The 25,797-nt window shown below is 64.1% G+C and overlaps 2 protein-coding genes across 7 annotated transcripts; one reads left to right on the top strand and one right to left on the bottom strand.

Annotated features, from left to right (window-relative positions):
* Positions 1-656: 656 nt before the first annotated feature.
* On the top strand, positions 657-8,305 carry LOC127463557 (uncharacterized). Its single transcript, XM_051773131.1, has 29 exons — positions 657-1,518; positions 1,604-1,774; positions 1,894-1,995; positions 2,098-2,295; positions 2,398-2,463; positions 2,549-2,762; positions 2,842-2,999; positions 3,131-3,295; positions 3,383-3,550; positions 3,644-3,744; positions 3,827-3,957; positions 4,063-4,178; positions 4,254-4,347; positions 4,442-4,692; positions 4,779-4,904; positions 4,982-5,056; positions 5,157-5,285; positions 5,367-5,506; positions 5,596-5,779; positions 5,941-6,084; positions 6,209-6,330; positions 6,426-6,580; positions 6,761-6,860; positions 6,955-7,050; positions 7,126-7,252; positions 7,371-7,487; positions 7,567-7,709; positions 7,829-7,942; positions 8,054-8,305. The coding sequence occupies exons 1-29, from the start codon at positions 1,200-1,202 to the stop codon at positions 8,303-8,305; spliced, it is 4,278 nt and encodes a 1,425-aa protein (XP_051629091.1). The 5' UTR covers positions 657-1,199.
* A 4,589-nt stretch (positions 8,306-12,894) lies between these two features.
* On the bottom strand, positions 12,895-25,402 carry PEAR1 (platelet endothelial aggregation receptor 1). 6 transcript variants are annotated; one of them, XM_051773120.1, is made up of 23 exons: positions 25,297-25,402; positions 23,561-23,653; positions 23,365-23,469; positions 22,041-22,141; positions 21,868-21,960; positions 20,067-20,313; positions 19,872-19,986; positions 19,650-19,786; positions 18,447-18,659; positions 17,046-17,220; positions 16,484-16,604; positions 16,246-16,409; positions 16,052-16,154; positions 15,820-15,966; positions 15,592-15,720; positions 15,358-15,486; positions 14,948-15,076; positions 14,656-14,871; positions 14,472-14,581; positions 14,260-14,371; positions 14,005-14,070; positions 13,384-13,572; positions 12,895-13,156 (listed from the first exon to the last, which is right to left on the bottom strand). In XM_051773120.1, the coding sequence occupies exons 2-23, from the start codon at positions 23,650-23,652 to the stop codon at positions 13,023-13,025; spliced, it is 3,027 nt and encodes a 1,008-aa protein (XP_051629080.1). In that variant the 5' UTR covers position 23,653; positions 25,297-25,402; the 3' UTR covers positions 12,895-13,022. The 6 variants fall into 6 exon arrangements, with proteins under 6 accessions (XP_051629080.1, XP_051629075.1, XP_051629078.1 ...); XM_051773115.1 differs by lacking the exon at positions 25,297-25,402 and having other exon boundaries at positions 22,045-22,141; positions 23,561-25,201; XM_051773118.1 differs by lacking the exons at positions 13,384-13,572; positions 25,297-25,402 and having other exon boundaries at positions 22,045-22,141; positions 23,561-25,204.
* Between the last annotated feature and the right edge of the window lie 395 nt (positions 25,403-25,797).

Here is a 25,797-nt window from a genome sequence, read left to right as displayed (position 1 = left end):
CAGACACCGCTGCCTTCATCACCTCATGCACTGGAGAGCTCCATCTTCATCATCCCAGGCAGTGGAGACCCCCACCCTCATTACCTGCACACTACACCCTCCACCTTCACCTCAGAAGACCCCTGCCTCCATCCCCTCTAAACTCCTTTCTTCCCCCCATATCTGATCCCTACCCCCAGCAGACGCCCCCACAGACCCCGCTTCATGAGGGGTCACAGCCTTTACTGCCCGGGCCCCCTCCTCTCTGCTGTGCTGGGAGAGGCCGGGGCCGGGGGGCTGCTGATGAGCCCTGACCTTCCCCCCTCCCTCCAGCACCGCTCGCAGCCCGAGGCGCTGCAGGACTCCTGCCTAATCCGATTCTTTATTGCCAGGGGCAGGAAGATGGTGTGGGCAAGGCTTTATGGCTGCCCCATCTGGGTCACTAAAGTGTTGTCCCAGAACAGGCTCCTTCCGTTGATGTGCAAGAAGCTGATCTTGCTTCAATTAGCTTTGATTCGATTTGAGATCCTGAGCCGAGGAGTTTGATGCATTTCCAGTTCCGTGCAAGCAGTGCTGGGGGCCAACCCCCAACGCAGCCCCCACTGGCAAAACTGGTCACTATTTCTACACTTCAGCAAACAGGCATTACATATTCATGGGCTACAAGTTACGTGGTTCCTCATTAGTTAGTATTTTATCTTCTGTTGGTTCAATGATCCTCTTGCTTCTTGTGCTAATTAGGCCACATGCTCAGTTTTCTCCTTCTTTTGAGTCAGTGGGTTTTTTGACTCGGTGGCCGCAATCACCTCTTGCTGGAATTACCCAGTTTGCCCTTTGAATTGGTGGTTGGCTTTGTTTCTTCGTCATCATCTCATGGTTGTGTGGCCAAGTGTCCCTGGTCTGTTGGTTCAGCGTTCTGCTGGCCTTGGTTCCCATTGATGTATTGGCTCAAGTTTCTTCCCTCTACAGCTGCAGGGACTGAGGCCTATTAGACCTGCAATTCTGACACGTGTTAAATAAAATTTCTCTGTTTGGAAGCCGTACATCAGGGTGAGCAGCACCCTTGTGATGCAGGAACCGACAGCACTGGAGTGTTCCAACGGAAAGGTTGTGATGTGGGAACCGACAACGGTGCCCTGGAAGTGGCGCTCTGGAATCTGCTCATTCTGCCTGCTCTTGTCCCACGGAGAGGGAGCTAGAGGAGCAGCAGGAGCCTCAGTATGGTGCTGGTCTCGGGGTTGTGCAAAGCCCTGCGGCAGCAGAGGGGCCGGGGCAAGAACCCGGCACCGCGGCCTCGGGCCAAGCGCCATCCGGAGGAGCCGAGCCAGGCACTGGAGTTTGCCCACAGTGTCGGCGCCCTCGTGCTGGGCCTGGCTCTGGCCAGCATTTATGGGGCACTGGTGCTGCTGGTGCAGGGCCACGATGTCTGGTACTGCCTGTGCATCACCATCATCCTGGGAGCAGGGCTGGGGCTGGGCATGGCCTTCTCCAGGAACACGCGGATGCTCGTGCTGCTGGCACTGCCACACTTCTTCACCAGTGAGGAACCATGGGAAGGGGAGCTGGGGGGTGCCAGGGGGGTGTCAGCTCCCAGCTGAGCCCCAGGATTGCCCTGTCTCTGCAGGGGAGGGGAAGATTCTGATCGTGATGCTGGCGCTGTGCATGACCGTGCAGGGCCCTGGCACCAATGTCCTGAACAACGTCTCCCAGCTCGCCAAGGCGCTGTCGTGCGGGGCTGAACTGGCCCAAAACCAGACGGCCGAGCGGCTGGAACGTGCCAAGCAGCCACTGCTGAGTGAGCAGGGGGCTGGGGGGAGGCGGGGGGACTGCAGGGGCCCTTCCTGGGGGAGCCCCAGCCAGCCCTGGGCTACTCTCGCCCCTTGGGGTGTGCTCAGGGGTCCCCCCTCTCTGCAGACCTGCAGAACAAGATCAAGGACATTGGCCAGAACGCCAAGGTGGTGAGCGACCGCGTCCGCAAGTTCGTCCGCTCCATCATGGGCTCCACCAGACACGTCGGTGAGCGGGGTCCCCAAGGCCCCCAGGGGTCTGCCCAGCTCCAGCACCCCCCACCCCGATCTCAGTCTACCCCCTTCTCCAACACCCGCTCCCTGCCCACAGCCCGGATCCTGCACAACGTCTGGCTGTGGCTGTCGAAGGTCGGTGATGTCTGCAACAAGGAGCTGGGCTCACCCTACCAGAGCTGCGTTCGCGCCATCGAAAAGGCCAAGGACGACTGCGAGCGCGCCCTCCCCCTCCTCTTCTTCATCTGCTACGTCGTCCTCGGCTTCAAGTGGCTCTGCAACGTGGCTGATGTTGGTGAGTTCCTGTCCCTCTGCAACAGGGGGTTTCAGGGGCAGTGGGGTGGACCTGTGTCTGTCATGAGGGCCCCACCCCAACAGAGATCCCCCCTCTCCGCAGTTGCCGGCTTATTCTGCATCATCCCACAGTATATCCAGGAGTTCGTCCGGGCAAACGTCGCAGCCCGTGAGTATCCTGGTGCCGTGGGGGGTGAGGAGCCCCTCTTGGCTCTTGCTCCCCACCCCAGCACAGCCTCTTGTCGCCCCTGCAGCCATCACGGACGCTCTGAACCACATCCGCCGGGAGTTTGAGTTCAACATCTCGGTCGTGCACCACTTCAACGTCAGCCTCAACGCCAGCAAGAGCCTGGGGCAGGTGTCCCGGGACATAATGGAGGCCGTGCAGCTCCACCTGGAGCCCTACCACCACGGCCTGGAGGTCTTCTCCTACATCTCCTTCTGGGCCATCCTCTACTTGTGCTTCCAGTGAGTGAGCGGGCTGGGGTGCTGCTCTGGGGACGGGCACCCGTCGTGCCGGTGCTCAGCTCGCCCGCCGTGTCCCCAGCGCGATGTGGTACCGGCGCCGCTACCTGTGGGACGACACCTTCGACAACGTTTACATCACGCGGCGCTTCGTGGAGCTGGACCTGCGGCGGGCGGAGCAGGGCAGACCCACCGTGCTGCCCCTGACGGCGCGGGAGAGGGGCCGCTACATCCCCCCAGGTCAGCCCCACCCCGGGGAGTGTCCCCCAGCCCAGCCCTGAGCGTGGCGAGGAGCTGGGGGTTCCTGGCACGGCCTCACGAGGAGCCGGGGGTTCCCGGCACGGCCTCACGGTGCTCTTGTGGCCATCCAGCCGCGCTGTGGCTGTCAAAGAAAGAGAGGCGGCAGTATGGCATCCAGCTGATGGGCTTGCTGCGCCACGTGCTGCTGGGCTTCAGCATCATCCTGGCCGACTACAGCATCTTCTGGCTGCTTGACCTGTTCCGGCACCAGCTGAGCGCGGAGATCGTTGCCAGGGGTGAGCAGCACCCACTGCACTGGAGCAGCACCCTCGGGGGCTGGGGCTTTGGGGTGACCGCAGGACTGAGCCGCTCTCGCCCCACAGCGCCATCGACAGTGGCTGTCAGTGTCAACGGGACGGGCTACACCAGTGAGATCTTCCAGGATCTGGTGTCCGCCTTCAACGCGCTGCAGGAGGGCAAGGTCTCGGTGCTGTCCCAGGCCTGCCTCATCGAGCCCATGGAGCCCGACCACAACACCTACATCACCATCGGTGTGCAGACAGGGGGGCTGCGCCCTCAGCGACCCCGGTGGGTGGGGGGGTGCAAGGGGGCTGCCCCTACGAGACTTGTCCTCTTCCCACCAGGAATCCTGTACGGTCTCTGGCTTTTCATCACCATCTTTGGCTCCTACATGGCACGCCTGCGCCAGGCAGTGTGTGCCGCCTACTACCCGTCCCGTGAGCAGGTGAGAAGCCCCCCGTGTGTGCATGTCCCACCCTACACCCCCTCAGCAGCCGCCTGCCCTCACCCCATCCCCTCCACGCCAGGAGCGCATGGTCTTCCTCCACAACATCATCCTGGCACGGCGGGAGTGGGTGGCACTTGCCCTGCGCTCAAGTGGCACACAGGGCACGGCCGATGGTAGGAAAAGCAAACTCTTCCTCATCCTCATCTCCAGGTAAGCTCTCACAAGGGATGGAAAAGGGCAGCAGCATCCTTGGGGGTCCGTGGCAAGGACACCCAGGATGGCATTGCCCCATGGAGCATCACCCTGTGCCCTCAGGTTCCCTGCCCTTGCCCGCCTCTCTCGCTTCCTTGGCATCCAGCAGAAACACTGCCTGGCCTGTGGGGCGGTGGAGCAGCCAGGTTTCAGTGCGTGCATCACTCCCAGCTGCAGAGGTAGGAGCCCCTCTAGCTTGGGGATCCCCTCCCCAGAAAATGCTGTGTCCCCTCTGATGGTCCTGTTTCCCTCAGGGTTGTTTTGCAGGGAGTGCTCCAGAGCCCTGAACAACACCTGCTCTGTCTGCATGGCCACCCTGAACTACCCGGGCTCTGTGGATGAGGAGATGTAAGCAGAGGGGTGCTGGGAGCCCACTCGAGCCTGGGGGCTGCAGTGGGTGTGGGGGGGCTGCAGCTCACCCCTCTCTTCTCTCCCCCTGCAGGGACTCCAGCGATGAGGAGATGCTTGACTACAAGGAGCAGGCTGAGAGCAAGGGCAGCGAGCTGCGGGAGGTGGTGGCTCGGTGGCCACCCAGCCCTTCCCACCATGTTCCACTGGGGAACGTGACAGAGCGTGGAGAACCCCATGACAGCACCGGTGTTGGTTCTAGGGCAGCATCCCACCGTTCTCAGCTCCAGGAAGAGCCCTCGGCTGGGACAGAGACACGCAGGAGGAAGAAACGTCCCAACACAAGTGAGATCCCCTCCCACCCTGCTCCTGGCCGGGGCTGAGCGTGGGCAGTGGGAGCAGGCAGGGCTGACACCTCCCTCCCCACCCAGCCCTGAAGCGAGTGGTGGTCGCGGTCCTGCCCGGCCCGTGCAGCCGGTTCCTCTGGAGCCGGCCGGCCGAGCATCGCTGCAGCAAGATCTTCCTGGGTGCTGGCTTCGGGATGCTCCTCAGTCTCGGTGAGTGTGTCCCGCTGCCGGGCACGCCATGGAGCCGGTGGCACCGGGAGCTCAGGACACATTGTTGGGTCTTTCAGGACTCTGCCAGCTGCTCATCATGCCTCTGGACCTGTCAGAGTCATACAGGGTGAAGCTTACCTGGGGGCTGACGGGTGAGGATGTGGCGGGGAGGGGACTGGGGTGATGGGGGGCCATCGGGAGACCCAGGGGGTTCTCTGTGGGACCGTGGGGTCAGCTCTCTGCTCCCCACAGGGGTGACTGCCTTGGGCTGGGCCACGTCCCCCCACTTCCGCTGTGCCAACCTGCTCATGGTCCCCAAGTTCCTGGGCAAAGAGGGTCGGCTTTACGTTCTCTCCTTTGTCTTCGCCGCCATCTACCACGGTAGGGTCCCCCCAATGTCCCTGTGCCCCCCAGTGGGGTCCTGAGAGCTGGTGGGCTCTGAGCCACCCCTGCTGGCACCAGGGCCCGTGGCCAACCTCTGGCACAACCTGATGGAGGCGAAACGCTCGATGGACTGCGTGGTGGATCTTCAGGTCAACCACACGACCGGTCTCTGGGAGGTGTCAACGGCCCCCCTGCGCCGCGTGATGGAGGAGCTGGTGGTGAGGGGGGTCTGGGGAGGGGGCAGCAGGGGGCTGGGGGAGCGGGGCCGAGCCTCTGCGTGCGCGTGTCTGCGTGTGTGTCCCGGCAGCGGAGCGGGGAGACGCTGAACACGGAGATGCAGAACCTCTCACGCGCCTTCGTGGAGCTGAACGACCAGGTGGCCAGCGATGAGGGCTACAACCTGCGGCAGGACAAGGACAAGGACAAGGGCGCCCAGCCGGCCCGCAGCACCCAGGAGCTGTATGAGAGGAAGACCAAACACCGCTGTGCCAGTGAGCAGGACGGGCAGGGGCTGGCAGCACACAGGGCAGGTGGCTGCCAGCCGGGGGGGCTGCCCCAGACCCCCTTGCTGACCCCACAGGCACCCCAGATGAGGTCTGGGCCAGCAGGGCTGGGTCTGCACAGACAGCTGAGGGTTTCTGCCTCCCCCCAGCTGTGCTCGAGAGTGGTCGTCAGCGCTGCTTGGACTATTTCAAACAGCTGCACAGGAGCTGCCTGGCAAAAGTGTCCGTGCCCCTCATCAACCACGTCCTCTGCCTGCCCATACGGATCGGGGTCCTCTGCCAAGCAGTCAAGCGTGAGTGATGTGTGGGACCCATTTCCCTGTCCCTGTCCTCCCTTGAGGGGCAGCTCCAGTTCTGCCCCCCACAGATCCCGGGACGGCAGCCACAGCCACGACCGTCCCCATTCCGTCCCTGCAGTCATGAGCTCCTGGTGTGAGGAGAGGATCCCTGTGGACAGCAACTTCGGGAAGGTGTTTGACCAGGTGAACGACTCTGTCCAAAACCTCGGCCAGGAATTCACTGCCAGCATTGTCTACAAGGTGGGTGCTTGGGCACCCTGTGGGTGCCCGATCCCTGTGCCCAGGGCCAGGGTGGGGGCCACATCCTGCCCTGCCCCACGGCCCCTCCACTGCAGGAGGAGCACCAGGAGATGTTGGTGGGCATCAACATAGTGGAGCAGCTGCAGGAGGAGGTGACCTCGCAACTGCGGGAGGAAGGCGCCCGCCTGGGCTTGGCCGTCTCCTTCTTCCGCCTGTTGCTGTCCTTCACCTTCCTCTTCGTCTTCTTCTCGTGAGCCTCGGGATGGTCGGGGGGTGGGGGGTGACACCCCTGTGCCAGCTGTGGGGCACAAAGGGTTGGGGGCCCCCTTTAGCAGCAGGTCTGGGGGGGATGTGAAAACAAGGGGGTGTGTCCTCAGGGGCTGTACCCGGTGCCTCCTTTGCCCTCCTTGGACCTGTCCTCTCTTGCCAGGGCTTTCTACTACACCTACCGGTACTGCCACGACATCGGCTTCGACAACTGCTACATCACCACCTACTTCCGACAGATCGATGCCCGGCGTGGAGAGCAGGTTGGACAAGGGGGACAGGGGTGGAGGGTGGCCTCCCACTCCTGGTGAAGGGTTCTGGGGGCTGTGCTGAACCACCCTGCTGCCCCTCACCCAGAACAAGCGGACGCTGCTGCCCCTGCTCCGGGACGAGGCCTCGGCTTTCGTCTTCCCGTGCCACCTGGCCCTGCAGCGGCCTGAGCTGAAGTACATGGTGAGGGGCTGGGGAGGGCCGGGGGGGTCGGGGTCTGGAGGGGCAGCAGGCTGTGACACACCCTGCTCCCCGCAGGTGATGGAACTGCTCAGGTGCATCCCGCTCCTGCTCTTCCTCATCTTCGTCTGTGGCCTGGACCACTTCATCTTCGGCGTCCTCAGCATCATCCAGAACCACTCCTTTGTGCAGTATTCCTACCAAAGTGAGCCCAAGGCCCTCAGGGGCAGCCCCACAGCCCCTCTGTGCCCCACAAGGCAATGCAGAGGGGGCCCCCAGCCCTCCCCCTGCCTCCTCAGCCTCCCCATCCTGCCATCCCACAGCCAGCCACCACATGTCCGTGACCGTGATGGGCACGTCCCTGATGGCGCAGCTGCTGCGGAGCACCATCGGGGCCCTCAACACCTCCTTCGACACCCAAGTGGAGTCCTCCAACCGCGGTGAGCCCCCGCCGGGGACGGCACCCCGGGGATGGACCCCTGCCTGCCGCAGGGGGCTCACGCTGGTGCCTGTCCCCAGCCTGCCTGCCAAAGCCCCACGGCATGACGAGGGAGCAGTACCTGAACACCTGCCTGCCCCTGGTCGCGCTGGCCCTGCTCTGCCTGGCCCAGGTCTACCCGTTCCGCCTGCGCCGCGCCATCGCCGCCTTCTACTTCCCCAAGGTGAGCAGCCCCCGGCACCGCCCGAGGGCCTGGCACGGCCTGGGGGGTGAGTTTGGGGTGGGGTTTGGGGTGGGCAGGTGCCCCCAGCCACCCATCCCTCACGGTCCTCGCCGGCACAGCGGGAGAAGACTCGAGTGCTGTTCTTGTACAACAAGTTGCTGCGGCAAAGGAAGAATTTCTTCCAGCTGCAGCGGAGGCGGATCGCCCAGAGAGCACGGCAGCCCCCGGGGCTGGTGAGTGGGGTCGGGGGCACGGCGGGCCGGGGAGCGGGGCGTTGTTGTCCATCGAGCTGCTGTGGGGTGGCTGCTCTGCCAGAACCCCACACGGGCCCGTCCTCGCCGCAGGGGACGTCGCTGCTGGAGTGGTGCAGCCAGCATTGGCCTTGGCTGCGCCGCTGCCAGCGCCGGAGCTGCACATTGTGTGGGACGCCCGGCACCCCCTGGCACCAGGTCTGCCCCGCTCCCGGCTGCCGTGCCTTGTACTGCGACCGGTGCTGGACGGAGGCGGGCGGGACGTGCCTCGCCTGCAGCCCCGAGGAGCCCGGGCTCGTCCAGGAGAGCAGTGACGAGGAGGAGGAGCCGGGGTACGCGGGGTGAGGGGGCCGGCAATAAAGGCTGTGATCCCCCCGCGTGGCCTGAAGTGGGGTCCGTGGGGTGCGTCTGCTGGGGTGGGGGTCTGCTTTGTGTGAGATGCTGAAGGGGGGGGTCTCTGCTGCACGGGAGGAGGGAGGTGGGGGTCTCTGTCACAGCACCTTGAGCATCACAAGCTGCTCCCAGCGCACACAGAGCTGCCCCCACCCTGCCTGTCACTGCCTTCCCAGGGCTGGGGGCACGATGGAAATACAGATGGGGACACTGAGGGGGTTGTGGGACTTTTGGGGACAGGGATAGGTCTGGGTGCACCGTGGGGGTGGAGATGGGGGCACCGTGAGTCTGGGGACAGGGACATCGAGGGCTGGATGGCACCACAGGGCTGGACTGGGATGTGGGGGGGCTGGGACACCCTGGGCGTGGAGATGGGGACACCAAGGTGCTGAAAGGGGACATCAAAGGGCTGGGGGCACAGCAGGGATGGAGCCAGGACGGGATGGGGCTGGGGCATCACGAGATCAGGACCACCCCGGGGTGTGGAAGGGCTCTGGTGCCTCCAGCACCAGGTGTTTTATTCTCCAGCCTCTCCCCACCCAGCTTTTGCCGCGCTGCTGGGGCTCCACATGTGGGTCATCTGGTCCAACCTCCCTGCTCAAGAGGGGTCATCCCAGAGCACACGGCACAGGATTGTGTCCAGATGGTTCTGGAACATCTCCAGAGGGAGACTCCACACCCTTTCTGGGCAGTCTGTTCCAGTGCCCGGTCACTGCCCAGGGAAGTTGTTCCTCATGTTCAAGTGGAACTTCCCGGGCATCAGTTCCTGTCCCATTGTTGGGCACCCCCGAGCAGAGCTCCAGCCTCTGACACCTCCCTGCAGACACTGGCAGGCATTGATGAGGTCCCCTCTTAGTCATCTCTTCTTGAGGCCAAACGGGCCCAGCTCCCTCAGCCTTTCCTCATAAAAGAAAGAGAGAGAAAGAGGGAAAGAGGAGGGAAAGAGAGAAAGAGGGAAGGAGAAGGAGGAAGGAGAAGAGGGAAGGAGGGAAAGAGGGAAAGAAAGAGGGAAAGAAAGAGGGGAAAAGAGAGAAAGGAAAGAAAGAAAGAGAAAGAGAGAAAGAGAAAGAAGAAAAGAAAAGAAAAGAAAAGAAAAGAAAAGAAAAGAAAAGAAAAGAAAAGAAAAGAAAAGAAAAGAAAAGAAAAGAAAAGAAAAGAAAAGAAAAGAAAAGAAAAGAAAAGAAAGAAAAGAAAAGAATCCCCATCCTTGGATCCAGTGGCATGTTCGGTCCATCCTGCCCGTGCTCCGGTGCTGGGCGTGCCTTTCCCCCGAGCCGAGTCCTTAGAAGTCCGCGGGCCGTGGCCGGGCAGATCGGAGGTTTCGCCACCACACCCAAAACTCTTCCCTTCCCCCTCGGTTAAAGGTGCAGACCCGGCCTCAGCGAAGCCCCTCCTGCCTTTGCGAACTGCCCAGTGTTTGAGGCGCCGACATTTAATTTTTCGGCCTCCCAGTGTTGTCCCCAAACAGGTTCCCCAGCCCCGCTCTCTGCGCAGAACTGTAAATAAATCCAAGACCTCGGCTCTGTGCGCGGACCGGCCTCTTGCACAAGGAGTGAAAGGACCCGTTCCGGGACAACACTACCCCCCCGTGGCTCAGTCGGCTAAATCGCGTTCCTGGGAGCTCTTCAGGGTGGGGATTTCACGCGGTGAACAGAAGGAGGAGAAGGAGAAGAGATAAAAGGGAGCAAGCGAGAAATCCTACAGCAAACAATGGCAACGCCAAGCCTTGGGAATATAAATCCCACTAAAACATCGCTCCTGTTTGCATCAGCCGTTTCCCCCATCCCACAAGATGCAGCAGTGAGAGGATCCGTGGGTCAGGATTCCATGCCCCAAACCAGCCTGTGGGCTGCATGATTGGAACAATCCCACTGTTTACTCAGTGCTTTGGTTCACCTTGGATGGAGCTGCTTCTCTGGGAGTCACAGCGTTGGGAACACAGCATTCCCTGTGGGTGAAGTTTAACATCCCACGTATCCCGTGTTCCTTTAATCACAACACGTCTGACACCAATCCATTCTGCAATGTCATCCTCGATGCCTGCTGAACTACAGCTTTGATTCTCCAAAAGCACGTCTTGCCCAGTTGCTCAGAGCATCTACTTGCCAGGTTGCATTTTCTAGAGCCCATTTATGTCTAATTATTACACAGGGAGACAACTTGCTTCCAGCCTGAGGGCTAAAGCCATTCTGAAGGTAGGATCAGAGAATCATGGAATGATTTGAGTTGGAGGGATCTTAAAGCTCATCTTGTTCCACCCCCTGCCACGGGCAGGGACACCTTCCACTGGCCCAGGTTGCTCCAAGCCCTGTCCAACCTGGCCTTGGACGCTCCCAGGGATGGGGCAGCCCCAGCTTCTCTGGGCAACCTGTGCCAGGGCCTCCCCACCCTCCCAGGGAACAACTCCTTCCCAGTATCCCATCTAGCCCTGCCCTCTGGCACTGGGAAGCCATTCCCTGTGTCCTGTCACTCCAGTTTCTGATGCTATAGGAACCCTCCCTTGTGCCCTATAGGCCTGGAAGGTGCTGTGAGGTCTCCACACAACCTTCTCCTCCCCCAGCAGACACCAATCAGGCTTTGCAATGTTTCTCATCCATTCATGTGCTGTAAATTCCCCTCTGACAGTGTCACATTTCTGTCGAGGCGACTTGGGCATTGAACAATTAAAAACTCCATTTGGGCACAGATAAGGGATGCCTACTCCACATTTCAATCCTGCACATTTCCTTAAGGTTAAGTAAGAATAGAACTTTTCCATCAGAGCATCCCCAGGCCAGTCCTGGAGGAGCAGGATAAATGCTTGTTCCACAGCTGAGTTTTAACTGGAAATATTTCAGAGCAGTTAAAGCAGAGGCTCCGTGGGAGGTGGGTTGAGGATATTGTTGGACTCCATGTCAAACCCCCTCCACAGGAGGTTTTGTCCCGTCCTTCTGTACTGTGGTGGCTGAAGTGGTGTTGGGGAGTCTCACACACCCACGGGTGTCCCATTGCACCAAATATTCTCCTTCCTAATAACCTGGTTCCTTAAAAGGATCAAATGTGGGATCCCAGGGCAGGATCATTTTCCCTTGCACTTCCCAGGTGCTCAGCAATTGCTGGGTGTCAGATTTACTTCTGGAACTGAGTTGCTGCACCCAGAATCTGGTGTTGATTTGGGTGGGGGAGGATCCCACACCAGGTCAGTAGATCTGTCCTTTAACATGATGACACCTCCCCCCCAGTCTATCCAAGTCTGATCAGTTGGGGCATGAGAGGGGGGAGTTACATTCCTTCAGCTGGTAAAACCACAGAAAGCAACAGAAAGAATCTCATTCCTTCCTGCGTGGACAGGGCGTGGTGAGGCAAAGCCCTTGGTTTAGGGAAATAGAGGGGGGGAGAAAAAAAAGGAAAAATGGGGACAGTGAACTGGAATAGAACAGAGACATAGAACAAAAATCACAGAAGGGAGGGCACTAAAGAAAGACAAGAAATAATTGAAAAAGAAAGTCAGCGAATGGGATAAAGGTAAACGGTGAATTTTATAAAGCAACAAGAACTAGAGAAAAAAAATAATTGCAATGAACTAAAATGGAGATGTAGGGACTGTCCTCCTTCCCAGGGCACAGGACAGGCTTTGCCCAGCTTTCTGGGATCCCTTCTCCCTCCCAGGGTGCCCGGGGGGCTCAGCAGAACTTAGCATGGGATGGTGCAGAGCCCTGATCCTTCCCTGGGGGCACAGAGGGATCTGAGGGGCTTCACACGGGACAACACGGACCCCTGTTCCTCTCCAGGGGGCACAGAGGGATCTGAGGGGCTTCACATGGGACAAGTCAGACCCCTGCTCCTCTCCAGGGGGCACAGAGGGATCTGAGGGGCTTCACATGGGACAACACAGACCCCTGCTCCTCTCCAGGGGGCACAGAGGGATCTGAGGGGCTTCACATGGGATGGCACAGACCCCTTCTCCTTCCCTGGGTGCACAGCAGGATCTGAGGGGCTTTACACGGGACAACACAGACCTCTGCTCCTTCCTTGGGGTCACTGTGGGATCTGAGGGGCTTTGACCGTGTCCACAGAGGCCCCTGCTCTATCCCAGGGTCAGCTGTGGATCTGTCTGTGCTCTGCCCGAGCCCACAGGAGCCCCCCCAGCCCTCCCCCCGAGGTGCTCCGTGGGCTCCACGAGCCTTTGGCAGATCTCCACGAGGCTCTGCTCCCTCCCATGGCTCTGCCAGTCCTTCTGGAGGCTGGACGGCCCCTTCTCCCTCCCGGGGCACACAGTGGTCCTCCCTGGGCTGTGTGGAAGGCCCACAGATGCCCCCACTCCCACTCCCGGCACACCACGGGCTCCCCCAACCTTTGCCCATTCCTCTCACGGAGCGTGACGGGCTTGGATGTGCTTTGGGCTCCCACCTCATGCACACTCTGGGAGGGAGCAGGGCCCCCAGCACAGAGCCTGGGGAGCCCCACAGTGTGCCCAGGACCCCACCAGCCCCTCCTTTCCTCCCCCCACAGTGCCCTCGGGCCCTGTGGCTCCTTGGCACAGACCCCCAGGCAGCCCCGGCTGGCTCCACACCAAACACCCTTTATTCACCGCCTGCACCGTGGGCTCAGGGACAGCCCCAGAGCACCCCAGTCCCCGCAGGGATGCTCTGTCCCCTCCTGGTCAGTCCTGTGTCCCCCTCCCGGTCCCTCAGCGGTCCTTCCTGCGCAGCGGGGGGGACGGGGGGTAGTGGCGGGCGGGGGGCACGTCGTAGTGACTGGGGATGTGGCTGTTCTTGGGGGAGTCGTAGTGGCTGGGGGGGTCCGTGCGTGTGGGGTCGCTCTCTGTGGGGACAAGAGAAGGCTGCAAGGGGACATGGCCCCCCCAGGGGTCACGAAGCCCGTGTCACCGAGGCCATGTCCCCCCGGGGCCATGCAGTCCCCGGGGTCACGTCACCCCCCAGGGCTGTGCAGCCCCTGCCATCGAGGCTGTTCCCCCCCGGGGCCAGGCAGCCCCCCACCAGCAGGGTCCTGTGCCCACTGCACGGGGCCAGGGGACCCCCCAGCCGTACCCTCCTGGGGCGGCTCCTCGGGGACCCCGATCTCGGCGTAGGACATCTCCCGCCGGACAGGGGACTTCATCTCCATGTAACTGCCCTCGGGGGCCTTGGCAGTGGGGGTGGGCAGCTCCTTGATGGTGGCATAGGGGTTCTCGCTGGCCAGGGAGCTGGCGCTGGCCCCCAGCCCCTCCCGGGGGTGCTCTGGGGGAGAAGGAGTTGGGGTTTTCCCCATGACGGGGAGCGGGAGCAGCCGCGTCCGGCTGTGTCTGTCCTAGGGAAGTCCCGGCCCCATCCCTTCCCTACCCCAGCCCCGCCTCTTCCCCATCACAGCCCCACCCCTGGCCCTTTCCCTTTCCCTTCCCCACCCCATTCCAGTCCTTTCCCAACCCATCCCCACCCCATCCCTGCCTCTTGCCCATCCCAGCCCATCCCTGTCACGCCCCAAACCCGCCAAGTCTCCATCCCAGCCCCGACCCCATCAAGTCTCCATCCCAGCCCCATCCTTTTCCCATCCCATCCCAGCCCCAGTGTTATCCCTTCCCCATCCCATCCTTTTCCTCTCCCCACCCCATCCACATCCATTTCCCATCCTGCCCCTCTCTCTGCCCCACTCCCCTCCATCCCACTCCGTACCTTTGCTGTCCCCCTTCCCCAGCCCAGGGCTGTAGCTGTAGCTGTAGCTCCGGTCCAGCTGCCCCCCTGTGTTAAGGGGGCAGGTTTGGGGTCCCCTCTGCTTCATCCTCCTCCAAGCATTAAAGTTCTCTGTCCACTGCACCCCACCCCAGCCCCTTCCCCGTGGATCCCGAGCAGGGAGGGGACCCAGGTGCCCACCCCACCCTGGCCAAGGTCCCTGCTGGCTCCCTTGGAGCTGCCCCCCATCCTCCTTACCCCTGGGGCCCAGGGCTGATGCCCCGAGGTGCTTCCAGTCAGGGGGCAGCGTGGCATTGCCTTCGGGGCCGTAGGGTCTCTCCAGGCCAGGGAAGAGCTGTGGGCCAGGCACCTGGAGCCCAAACAGGGGACAGGGTGGCCTCGAGGGTCGTGGCAGTGGCCTGTGCCACGCTGTGCTGGCCCGTACCACACCATCCTGCCCCGTGCCCTACCTTGAGGGAGCTGGCTCTGTCCTGGGGGCCGGGGGGTGGCAGCGGGCACTGGGACAGCGTGTGGTAGCTGGGGTTGGAGTAGTAGTGTGCGTGGTGGCTCGGTGGCACGTCTGGAGGGACAGGAGTCAGCAGGAGGGCCACCAGGGCTGGGGCCACGTCCTCAGCACCGCTGCCCCGGGCTCACCTGGCACCATGTAGTCGGAGGTGTCCATCTGTCCTGCCGTGTAGGCCACGGCCAGGTGCCGGCTCTCCTTGCCCTTCTGCCGGTGGCGGTAGCACAGGGCCATGACCACCACGGCCACCAGCAGGGCCACCAGGGCCACCAGGCTCAGCACCAGCCCCAGGGAGCTGTAGGCTGCAGGGGGGGCCGGCACAATGGTGTAGGGCTGCTCAGGGGTGCCTGTGGAGTGGGGAGGAATATCAGCCCCCAGGATGGGGTAGGGACCCCAGGGACCCCCCGCTCTGCCCCCACTCACCAGCCTCACAGTGGGGCCCGGTCGTGCCTGGGGGGCAGGGACACGTCCCGGTGGCGGGGTGGCAGGTGGCATTGTGGGGGCAGCGGCAGAGTTGGTCACACTGGAGCCCGAAGGTCCCGGGGGCACAGGCTGGGGACACAGGGGGTGGGGGAGCCAGAGCCATACTGGGACCACAGCTCCATACTGGGACCATACAGCTCCATACTGGGACCATACAGCTCCATACTGGGGCCGTTCCTGGTGCCCAGGATCATGGAGGTCCACAGGGGCCCATACAGTTCCATACTGCCCAGTCTGGAGCTGGGTAGGGGTTACCCAGATGGTGACCCCTCTCTCTTGCCCCCCAGACCCCCCTGGCTGGATGGGAGGGTGCAGACCCACAGTGAGGGGGTGTCTGTGCCAGGCTCTACCTTCCTCGCAGAGTGTCCCGCTCCAGCCAGCCGGGCAGTGGCAGGTCCCCTCAGCAGGGTGACACGTCCCCCCGTGGTGGCACAGGCAGGGCTGGGCACAGGCGTCCCCCCACGAGCCGGGGGCGCAGGCTGGAGGAGCGGGCGAGGGGTGGGGTCAGCCTTGTGGGGTCAGCCTTGTGGGGTCAGCCTCGTTCCGCACTCCCCCTCTCCCCCTCTCCCCCGGCCCCCACTCACGCTGGGAGCAGCGGGGGCCCCGCCAGCCCGGGGCACAGAGGCAGGAGCCGTCGGTGGGGTGGCAGGAGGAGCCGTTGGCGCAGGAGCAGCTCAGGGAGCAGCGCTTGCCGTAGCGCCCGGGGGGACAGGCTGGGGTGACACGAGGCGCACCCGGTCTCAGCGCGGGGCTCAAGGACCGGGCGGGGAGCAAGCCGCGGGTTTGGGGGCGGGAGGGGGCTGTTCACTCACGGCGCTGGCAGGTGGGGCCGCGGAACCCCGGGGGGCAGGCGCAGGATCCGTCCTGGGGGGAGCAGGAGGCCCCGTTGCGGCAGGAGCAGGACATGCGGCACCCCCGGCCCCAGGAGCCGTGGGGACAGCTCTGCTTGCACTGCGGCCCTGCGGGGACGAGGAGGGATAGGGGGGGTGAAGGGCAACGTCCGAGGGCACGGCAGGGCCCCACCGCCCCCGGGATCCCCCTCACCCGTCCAGCCGGGCAGGCAGTGGCACTCCCCCGTCACGGTGTCGCAGCCGTCGGCGTGGGCACAGTCACAGTGCCCCCCACAGCCCGCCCCGAACGTCCCGTTCTGCGGCGCGGGGACAGGTCGGGGAGTCACCGCCGGGGTGGTGGCACCAAACCCCGGTGCCAGCAGCACCAGCACAGCCAGCAGGACTCACCGGGCAGGGCTGCAGGCAGCGGGGGCCCTGCCAGCCCCGTGGGCACCGGCAGGTCCCGCTCTGGGGGTCGCAGGACGCCCCGTGGGCGCAGTCACAGCTCTGGTTGCAGCCGGGACCCCAAATACCAGCGGGACACGGCGTCGAGCAGTCCGGTCCGTGCCAGCCTGCGGGGTGAGGGGACAGCGGGGTGGGCACGGGGACGGGCACAGGGACCCCCCACCCTCGGGTGTGCACCCACCTTCTTTGCAGAAGCAGGACCCGTCGAGCGGGGAGCAGGCCAGGGCGTGCTGGCAGGAGCAGCGCCCCGAGCAGTTCACCCCAAAGGTGTCAGGGGGGCACAGGGAGGAGCAGTGCTCGTCCTGGGTGAAGGGGGGGGGGGGGGGGGAAGAATTCAGAACAGATGGGACCCCCCACCCAGGGCTGGGGAAAGGACCCAGGTGTCTGGGGACCACCCCGTCATCCCTCCTTTTGGCATCCTGGTGCTGCAGGGAGACTCAACAACCCCAAAAACCCCATTCTCCCATAGCAACCCCAAGCTGTCCCCAGGGTTGCCACTGATCTCCCAAGGGATGCCCAGACCCTCAGAGATAACAACCCCAACCCACCCCCAAGGACAGACCCCCATGTTTCCCTCAGGGATGCCCAGACCCCCATGCCTGCCCCACCTCTGAACAATCCAGACACCCACCTAGAAGCATCCAGAGCCCCCAGGATCCCCCAGCACCACCCAGACCCTCACTCTCCCGCTCAGGGATGCCCCACGAGGCTGCCCCAGCACACCAGCCCCCCGTGCCCCTCACCGTGTAGCCGGGGGGGCAGCGGCAGAGCCCGGTGGTCCCGTCACAGACCCCCCCGTGGAGGCAGAGGCAGCTCTGGAGGCAGCCGGGCCCGAAGGAGCCGGGGGGGCAGCTCTCATTGCAGAAGAGCCCGGCCCAGCCAGGGTGGCAGACACACTCCCCCAGCATGGGGTGACAGCTGGGGGCACACGCTCAGCACCCCAGTGCTCCCAGTACGGGGCGCTGGCTGTGCTGGGAAGGGGCTCTGCAAACCGAGGGGCACAAAGGCCCCTCCCCGGGGGGCATTTAACTCTTCCTGGCCGTGCAGCCAACACGTCAGATGGCTCAGTGAAGGTGCTGGGGGGAGATGGGGGTGTGGGGGAGGCAAGGCTTGGAGGGGAGATGGGGATGGGGTGGGGAGGCGAGGCTGGGGGCGTGAGGCAAGGGGGGGGGGAGATGAGGATGGTGGGGGGAGGTGAGGAGCTATGGGGGGTGAGGATGGTGGGGGGGTGAGAATGGTGGGGGTGATGAGGAGCTGAGAGAGGAAAGGATGGGGAGGGAGTCAGGGTGGGATGGAGCAGTTGGGGTGGGATAGGGGGGCTGGGGCAGGATGGCATAGCCAGGGTGGGATGGGGGTGCTGGGATGGGATGGGGGGTGATGGGGTGGGATGAGATGGGATGATTGGATTGGGTTTGGGGGGCTGGGATGGGGGTGCAGGATGAGGATGCTGGGATGGGATGGGGGAGCCCAGGTAGGATGGGGGAGCTGGGGTGGGATGGTGGCACCTGGGTTGGGTTTGGGGGACTGGGATGGGATGAGGGTGCTATATTGGGATGGGGGTGCTAGGATGCGATGGGGGTGATGGGATGAGGGAGCTGGCATGGGATGAGGGTGCTGGGATGGGAGCACTGGGATAGGATGGGGGAGCTGGGATGGGTCTGAGGAGCTGGGATGGGGGTGCTGGTGTGGAATGGGGGTGCTGGTGTGGGATGAGGGTGCTGGGATGGGATGGGGGAGCTCAGGTAGGATGGGGGACCTGGGGTGGGATGGAGAGGCTGAATTGGGATGGGGCTGCTGGGATGGGATTGGATGGGATGGGATGGGATGGCCAGGTTGGATTGGGTTTGGGAGGCTGGGTTGGGCTGGGGGAGCTGGGGTAGAACGGGGGTACTGGAATGGGATGGGGGTGCTGGAATGGGATAGGGGTGCTGGGAGAGGATGGGATTGGATAGGATAGGATTGGGAGGCTGGGTTGGAATGGGGGAGCTGGGGTGGGATGGGGGTGCTGGGGTGGGATGGAGGTGCTGGGGTGGGATGGGGGTGCTGGGGTGGGATGGGGGTGCTGGGGTGGGATGGGGGTGCTGGGGTGGGGTGGGGGTGCTGGGGTGGGGGGGAGCCGGGGTGGGAAGGGGGGGGGGCCGTACCTCTGGCTGTGCTGGGGGTGGCAGAGGCAGCGGCTCTGGCAGTGCAGCCCGTAGAGGCCGGGCAGGCAGCGGCGCTCCTCGCAGCGGCTGCCCTGGAAGCCGGGCTCGCACAGGCAGCCCCCGTCCACGTGGAAGCACTGGCCCCCGTTGGCACAGTCGCAGCTCTCCTGGCAGTCCTGCCCATACCGCCCCACCGGGCACCTCTCCCGGCACCTGCGTGGGGAGCAAGGTGAGGGCACAGCCCCACCCAGAGCTCAGGTGGCTCCTGGAGTCCCCCCCGGCCCCAAGCCGAGGCCATCCAGCTCACTGCATGCCAGGCTGGGGAGCTGGGGTGGCCCTGTCCCCATGTGCCACATCCCCGCGTGCCCCCCACCATCCGTGGCACCCCTGTGCCCTGTCCCTGTGTGGCCCCTCCCGGTGCACCTCCACCTCCATCTGCTGCCAGCCCCATGTGCCCTTGTTCCCTATGCTTCTGTCCTGGTGTGTCACATCCCCCTGTCCCCCGTCCCCTTCTGCTCCCATTCCCCTGTACCCCCATTCCCCTGTGCCCCCAATCCCTGTCTCCTCCATCCCCCTCCCTTCCATCCCCCTGTACTCCCACCTCAAGGCCTCCCAATACCCTGTGCCCCCAATCCCCCAGTCCCCCAATCCCCCAGTCCCAAATGTCCCAGCCCCTCATCCCTTTCTCCTCCATCCCCTTGTACCCCCAGTTCCCAGCCCCTTCAGCCCCCTGTACCCTCACTCCCCTGTGCCTCCCATCTCCCTGCCCTCCATCCCCTTGTACCCCCATCCCCTGGCCTCCCATGCCCATATTCCCCCCTCATCCCCCCAGTCTCTGTCACCCCTCATCCCCCTGCCCTCCATCCCCTTGTACCCCCATCCCCTGGTCCTCCAACACTCCAGTCCCACAACAGCCCAGCCCCTCAGCCCTCTCCCCTTGCATTCCCAGTTCCCAGCCCTCCAGCCCCCTGTACCCTCACTGCCCTTGTCCCCCCAATCCCTGTCCCCACCCATCCCCCTCCCCTCCATCCCCTTGTACCCCATCCCCTGGCCCCCCATGCCCACACTCCCCCCCGTACCCTCAATCCCTGTCACCCCTCATCCCCTCCATCCCCTTGTACCCCATCCCCTGGCCCCCCATGCCCACACTCCCCCCCTGTACCCTCAATCCCTGTGCCCCCCCACGCCCCGTCCCCCCCTCACTGCTCTCCAGTGAACCCCGGGGCGCACTGGCAGTGCCCCCAGCGGGGGTCACAGTGGCCCCCGTTGTGGCAGCGACACTCGCCCTGGCAGCCGGGGCCAAAGCGCCCGGGGGGGCACGGCACGGAGCAGATCTCCCCCTGCAAAGGAGCACCAGGGTCAGCCGGGGAACAGGAGGCACAGAGGAGGGTTTTTGGGGGGCGAGGGGGGGCACAGCCCACCTACCATCCATCCGTGGGGGCAGACGCAGGTGCTGGTGCTCGATGGGTGGCAGATGCCCCCGTTCTGGCAGGGACAGGGGGTGTCACAGGGCGTCCCCTCGGGGCAGGGCACCTCACAGCTGTGGGGGGGTGAGGGGTGAGCAGGACCCCCGCCTGGGGAGCGGTGGGGGGGGGTGTAGAGTGAGGGGTCCCTACTCACAGGGGGCCCGTCAGCCCCGGGGGGCAGAGGCAGGCGCCGGTGGAGGCGTTGCAGGGGGCCTGGTGGTGGCAGGGGCAGGGCAGGTGACAGCCCTGCCCGTAGGTGCCAGCTGGGCACGGCTGGTGGCACAGAGGGTCGGCGAAGCCGGGGGGGCAGGAGCAGACCCCGGTCAGGGGGTCACAGGGGGCCCCGTGGTGGCAGTTGCAGCGCTTCCCACAGCCTGGCCCCCACGACTGCTCGTCACACTCTGCAAGGGGGAGACCAGTGGTACCTCCCCATCCCATCCCATCCCATCCCACCCCATCCCATCCCATCCCATCCCATCCCATCCCACCCCATCCCATCCCATCCCATCCCATCCCATCTCATCCCCTCCATCCTATCCCATCCCATCCCACCCCATCCTGTCCTGTCCCATCCTCTTCATCCCATCCCGTCCTGTCCCATCCCCTCCCATTCCGTTCCATCCCATCCATCCCATCCCGTCCTATCCCATCCCACTGTAATCCTCAATCCAGCTCCATCCTGATCCCATTGTGTCTTCATCTTCATCCCCATCCCATCCCCATCCCCCCTCTGTCCCCATCCTGTCCCCTTCCTCATTCCCTTCACATCCCTTCCCCATCCATCCATCCCCAGCCCATCCTCATCCTGTGCCCATCCCCATCTTCTCCCCATCCTGCATTCCAATTCCATTCTCATCCCATCCATCCATGTCCATCCCACTCTCATCCTGTCCCCATCCCATCTTCATTCCCATATTATGTCTGTCTGAATCTCCATCCCCACCTCAACCCATCCCATTCTCCATCCCATCCCATCCTCATCCTATCTCCATCCCCATCCCATACATATCCCATCCCAGTCTCCCCACCCAATGCCATTCTCAGCCCACCCCCAACTTCATCCCATCTTCATTCCCATTCCATGCACAGCCCATCCCAATCCCCCCCTTCTGATTCCATCCCCATCTCATTCTCCATGCCCTCCCATTCTCCATCCCCATCCCATCCCAATCCCATTCTCCATTCCCATCCCAATCCCATTCTCCATCCACATCCCATCCCAATCCCATTCTCCATTCCCATCCCAATCCCATTCTCCATTCCCATCCCAATCCCATTCTCCATCCCCATCCCATCCTCACCCTGTCTCCATGCCCATACCATATGTATCCCATCCCAGTCTCCCCACCCAATGCCATTCTCAGCCCACTCCCACTTTCATCCCATCTTCGTTCCCACTCCCCGCTCACCCCATCCCAATCCTCCCATTCAGATTCCATCCCCATCTCATTCTCCATCCTCTCCCATTTTCCATTCACATCCCATCCCAAACCCATTTTCCATTCACATCCCATCCCAAACCCATTTTCCATTCACATCCCATCCCAAACCCATTCTTCATTCCCACCCTATCCCAATCCCCTTCTCTATCCCCATCCCATCCCAATCCCATTCTCCATCCGCATCCCATTCTCCATCCCCATCCCAATCCCATTTCCATTTCCATTCCCATTCTCCATCCCCATCCCATTCTCCATCCCCATCCCAACCCATCCCAATCCCATTCTCCATCCCCCTCCCATTCCCTGTCCCCATTGTATTTTCCACCCCTGCCATACTCTCCATCCCAATCCCGCCCCCATCCCACCCCAGACTCCATCCCTGTCCCCATCCCCGTTAACCTCTGGGCTGTCCCACTGCCCCTGCCCAGCCCTCCAGCTGAACTCGCTGCCCCCTGTGCCGTCCCCAGCCGGGGGTGCCCCCTCGGTGCCCCCCCAGTGCCCCCCGTCCCTCACCGCTGGAGCAGTCGGGGCCGCGCCAGCCCGGCTCGCACTGGCACAGCTCGGGAGCCACACACCGGCCGTGGACACACTCCTGGCTGCAGCGAGCTGGGGAACGGGCAGGGAGTGTCCCCAGGCGGCTCTGGGGACACCCCGCCCTGGGACACGGCCCCCCCGGCCCCACTCACGGACACAGGAGTCCCGGCTCTCGTAGTAGCCCAGGCAGCACTGGTAGCGCCGCCGGTAGTCGGTGCGGACGGCCTGGCGGTACTCGGTGCGGTGCACGACCCTGCGCCGGCACGGCACGGTGGGACCACGGCCCTGCAGCCCCCCATGGCCCTGGGGACACCCCGCACTGGGACAGACCCCCTACAGCCCCCCATAGCCCTGGGGACACCCTGCACTGGGACACACACCCCCTTAACCCCCCCATGGCCCTGGGGACACCCTGCACTGGGACAGATCCCCTGCAGCCCCCCATGGCCCTGGGGACAACCCGCACTGGGACACACACACCCTACAGCCCCCATAGCCCTGGGGACACCCTGTACTGGGACAGACCCCCTACAGCCCCCCATAGCCCTGGGGACACCCTGCACTGGGACAGACCCCCTCCAGTCCCCCATGGCCATAGGGACACCCTGCACTGGGACACACACACCCTTCACCCCCCCATGGCCCTGGGGACACCCTGCACTGGGACAGATCCCCTACAGCCCCCCATAGCCCTGGGGACACCCTGCACTGGGACAGACCCCCTACAGCCCCCCATGGCCCTGGGGACACCCTGCACTGGGACAGACCCCCTACAGCCCCCCATAGCCCTGGGGACACCCTGCACTGGGACAGATCCCCTACAGCCCCCCATGGCCATAGGGACACCCTGCATTGGGACAGACCCCCTCCAGCCCCCCATGGCCATAGGAACACCCTGCATTGGGACAGACCCCCTCCAGCCCCCCATGGCCATAGGAACACCCTGCATTGGGACAGACCCCCTACAGCCCACCATGGCCATAGGGACAGGCCCCTTTCAGTCCCCCATGGCCTTGGGGACAACGTGCATTGGGACAGACCCCATGGCCCTGGGGACACCCTGCACTGGGACATCCCCCATCCAGCCCCCAAAGGCCTTGGGCACACTCTGGACTGGGTCAGCCCCCCTCCAATCCCCCACGGCCCTGGGGACACCCTGCACAGGGACAGACCACCCTTGAATCCCCCTCCCATACCCTTGGGGACACTCTGCAGTGGGACAGCCCCCCTCCAGCCCCCCATCATGGCCTTGGGGACACCCCCTCATGGGACTGCCCCCCTCCAGCCCTCCCAATGTCCTTGGGGACAACCCACAGTGGGACAGGCCCCCTCTCCAATGTCCTCGGGGACATCCTCTCATGGGACAGCCTTCCTCCACCCCCCATAGCCTGGGGGACAGCCCCCCTCCATCCCCTCACGCCCTCGGGGACACCGTGTGGTCCCCAAGGGGCTCTGGGGAGCCGGGGTTGCTCCCACCTCTGCTGCGGGCAGGGCAGGGGGGAGCCCAGCCCGCCGGGACAGGGCTCGCTGGAGGACACGACGTGGGGCTTGGTGTAGGATTCCTTCACTGCCGCCGTGAAGCTGCGGAGGGGGGGGGGATGTGGGGTGAACAGCAGGTCCTGCGAGGCCCCACCGCTGTCACCGTGCCCCCTCCCAGCGCCCCCAGCCCTACCTCTCCCAGTAGCTGCACACGTTGGGGTCGCTGGGGCGGAGGGCAGCCAGGAGGGCGGCGTGCACCGCCAGCACCGCGGCCCGCAGCAGCATCCTGCCCGGAGAGAGACCACGGCTGCACCCTCTGCCTCCGCACATTCCCGCTCCACACCCACCGCCCCCGGCCCCGGCTCTGGATCCCAGATCCGACCTCCCCGCGGGGCTGGCTTCGCATTCCTCCACCCCGAGAAACGGCCCCGGCCCCGCTGCTCCCCCCGTGCCGGGGGAAACTGAGGCGCGGCCGCTCGGCAGCCTGGGTGGCCCCACGTAGCCTCATCCCGGCGTCCCCAGGCACCCCGGGGCGCATCCTGGCATCACCCCAACCTCTCCTGCAGGACCCCATCCCGGGATGGTGCCGGAGGTGGGAGCCCGGGGTGCCGGGGCGGGGTTTGGCACGGCGGCTCCAGCCCCTGGCGCGGCGCCGACGGCCCCACTTCAACCCGTTCTGTGTTTATTCCCAGTTGTGCTTCCTGGATCCGACGGCTTCTTGCTCAACCCAGAGAGGGTCTGGCTTTGCCGGGGCGGCTCCGGGATCGCTGCCAGCCCGGGGGGCCCGGCTGGGAGGGCCGGCGAGCCCCTGAGCCCCCCGTGCTGGGGGTGCTGTTTACCGGGACGCGTGTTACGGGGCTGGGGCTGCCGAGTGCCAGGGAGGAAACAGAGGTTTCCTGGTCAGCACAGCTGGATTCACGGTGGTTTCCTTACTGCTCCGGCCGTAGGACACCCCAAAGGTGCTGCCCCGGCAGCCCCCTGAGTTCATCCTCCCCCTCACCGGAGCCCGCGCTGCGTTTTGGGGCCAGAGCATCCGGTTTTGGGTGGAAAAACGGTTTAGTGGGAAAGTTTCCCCCATTTCCCTTCGGCTCCCCGCAGTGAGGAATTAATTGCTCATCCGCTGCCAAAATTCCCTCCCCTGGACCCTGGCAGGGGGGGAGAGCCATGGGAACCCCAAGCCCTCCCCGTGCTCCCACTGCCAGCCTCATGCTCTGCTCCAGCAATGGGGGGGGTCCCAGAACTGCCGGGAACAACAGGAACCGCTGGGAGATACTGGCAGGAAAAGTGAGGAATCATCAAAACATGCTGGCGGGCCCCATCTGCTCCTCACTGGGGAGCCCAGCCGCGGGAAAGAGCCCCCCCATGGATGCCGTAGTGGCGAGAGACCCCCCCAAACCTGACACTTCCCTCCCCACGGCTGTCCCTGAGCACCTCCCGGGTGGGATGAGGAGCATCAGTGATGGGGGTGGAGGGGGCATGTGGGGTGAGGGCAGGGGACCAGGGACCAGCCCTGCCCTGTCCCTGCAGGGGACACCGCGCTGGGCTCCCCCCAGCCCTTATCTCTTCCTCCACCACAGCCCGGGGGGTGACGCGTTTCCTCCGGGACCCGCAGGGATGGGGCTGGGTGAGGGTGAGGGGGGCAGGGGGGTGAGTCAGGGACATGGGCAGGGGCAGGGGCAGGGGCAGCACTGGGGTCACCACAGGGTGTCGCAGCACTGTCCCACTGTCCCACTCCCCGTCCACCGCCGTCCCCTCGCTGTCGTCCCCCCCCCCCCCCGCATCCCCTCACCTTGGAACCTGTACCATTCCCAAGCGCCCCGCGGTGCCGGGGGCTGTTCCCGCTCCGGCAGCACCTCAGGGCACGGCGCAACCCCCCCGGCCCCACTCCCGGCTCCCAGGGTGCCCCAGGCTGGGCACGGTGGCACTCACCTGGCCGGGGGCCGCGGTGACAGCGGGGCGGGGGTGCAGTGGCCCCACGCGGGGCTGGCCTGGCCGGTGGGCTCGGCCGGCCGGGATGGCGCAGCACGGCCGTCGGAAGCGGAGGGAGGGCCCGGAGCTGCTCTCAGGAAGTTTGGACGTGGAGACTACAACGGAAAAGGGAAAAAAATAAAAAACCCTAATTATTTTTTCTTTTTCTTTTTTTTTCTCTTGTCTGTCCAGGAACCAGCAGAGTTTTGGCACAGCAGCATCCCCGGGGCTGCTCACACACGGCGCTGGGTGGGGATGGGGTCCGTGGGGACGTCCCGGTGTGACCCCTCAGCTGCAGGATGTCCCTGTCCCAAGGGCTCTGTGGCACCCGTGGGTGCAGGCCCTGACCTGGGGTGTCCCACAGGGCCGGGGCAGGTGAAGAGACCCCCCAGGCAAGGGGAGGGGCCAGGGGGACCGAGGTGTCCTTCAGCTTCATGGCACGGGCTGGTGGTTGGGAAGCAG

The sequence above is a fragment of the Manacus candei genome, unplaced genomic scaffold (genome assembly GCF_025592945.1).
Source record: "Manacus candei isolate 608988 ecotype Guabito, Panama unplaced genomic scaffold, ASM2559294v1 h1tg000166l, whole genome shotgun sequence".
Taxonomy (NCBI): Eukaryota; Metazoa; Chordata; class Aves; order Passeriformes; family Pipridae; genus Manacus; species Manacus candei.
Note: the sequence above shows the minus strand (reverse complement) of the source record. Positions and strands in the feature narration are given on the sequence as shown.

Coding starts and splice junctions, on each gene's coding strand:
- LOC127463557 (XM_051773131.1), top strand. CDS start 1,200: ATGGTGCTGGTCTCGGGGTTGTGCAAAGCCCTGCGGCAGCAGAGGGGC. Junction 3,296..3,382: donor CGCGGAGATCGTTGCCAGGG/GTGAGCAGCACC, acceptor CTCGCCCCACAG/CGCCATCGACAGTGGCTGTC. Junction 4,179..4,253: donor CATCACTCCCAGCTGCAGAG/GTAGGAGCCCCT, acceptor TGTTTCCCTCAG/GGTTGTTTTGCAGGGAGTGC.
- PEAR1 (XM_051773115.1), bottom strand. CDS start 23,941: ATGGGGTCCTGCAGGAGAGGTTGGGGTGATGCCAGGATGCGCCCCGGG. Junction 21,961..22,044: donor ACGAGAGCCGGGACTCCTGT/GTCCGTGAGTGG, acceptor CCCGTTCCCCAG/CTCGCTGCAGCCAGGAGTGT. Junction 20,314..21,867: donor CGGCCCCGACTGCTCCAGCG/GTGAGGGACGGG, acceptor TCCCCCTTGCAG/AGTGTGACGAGCAGTCGTGG.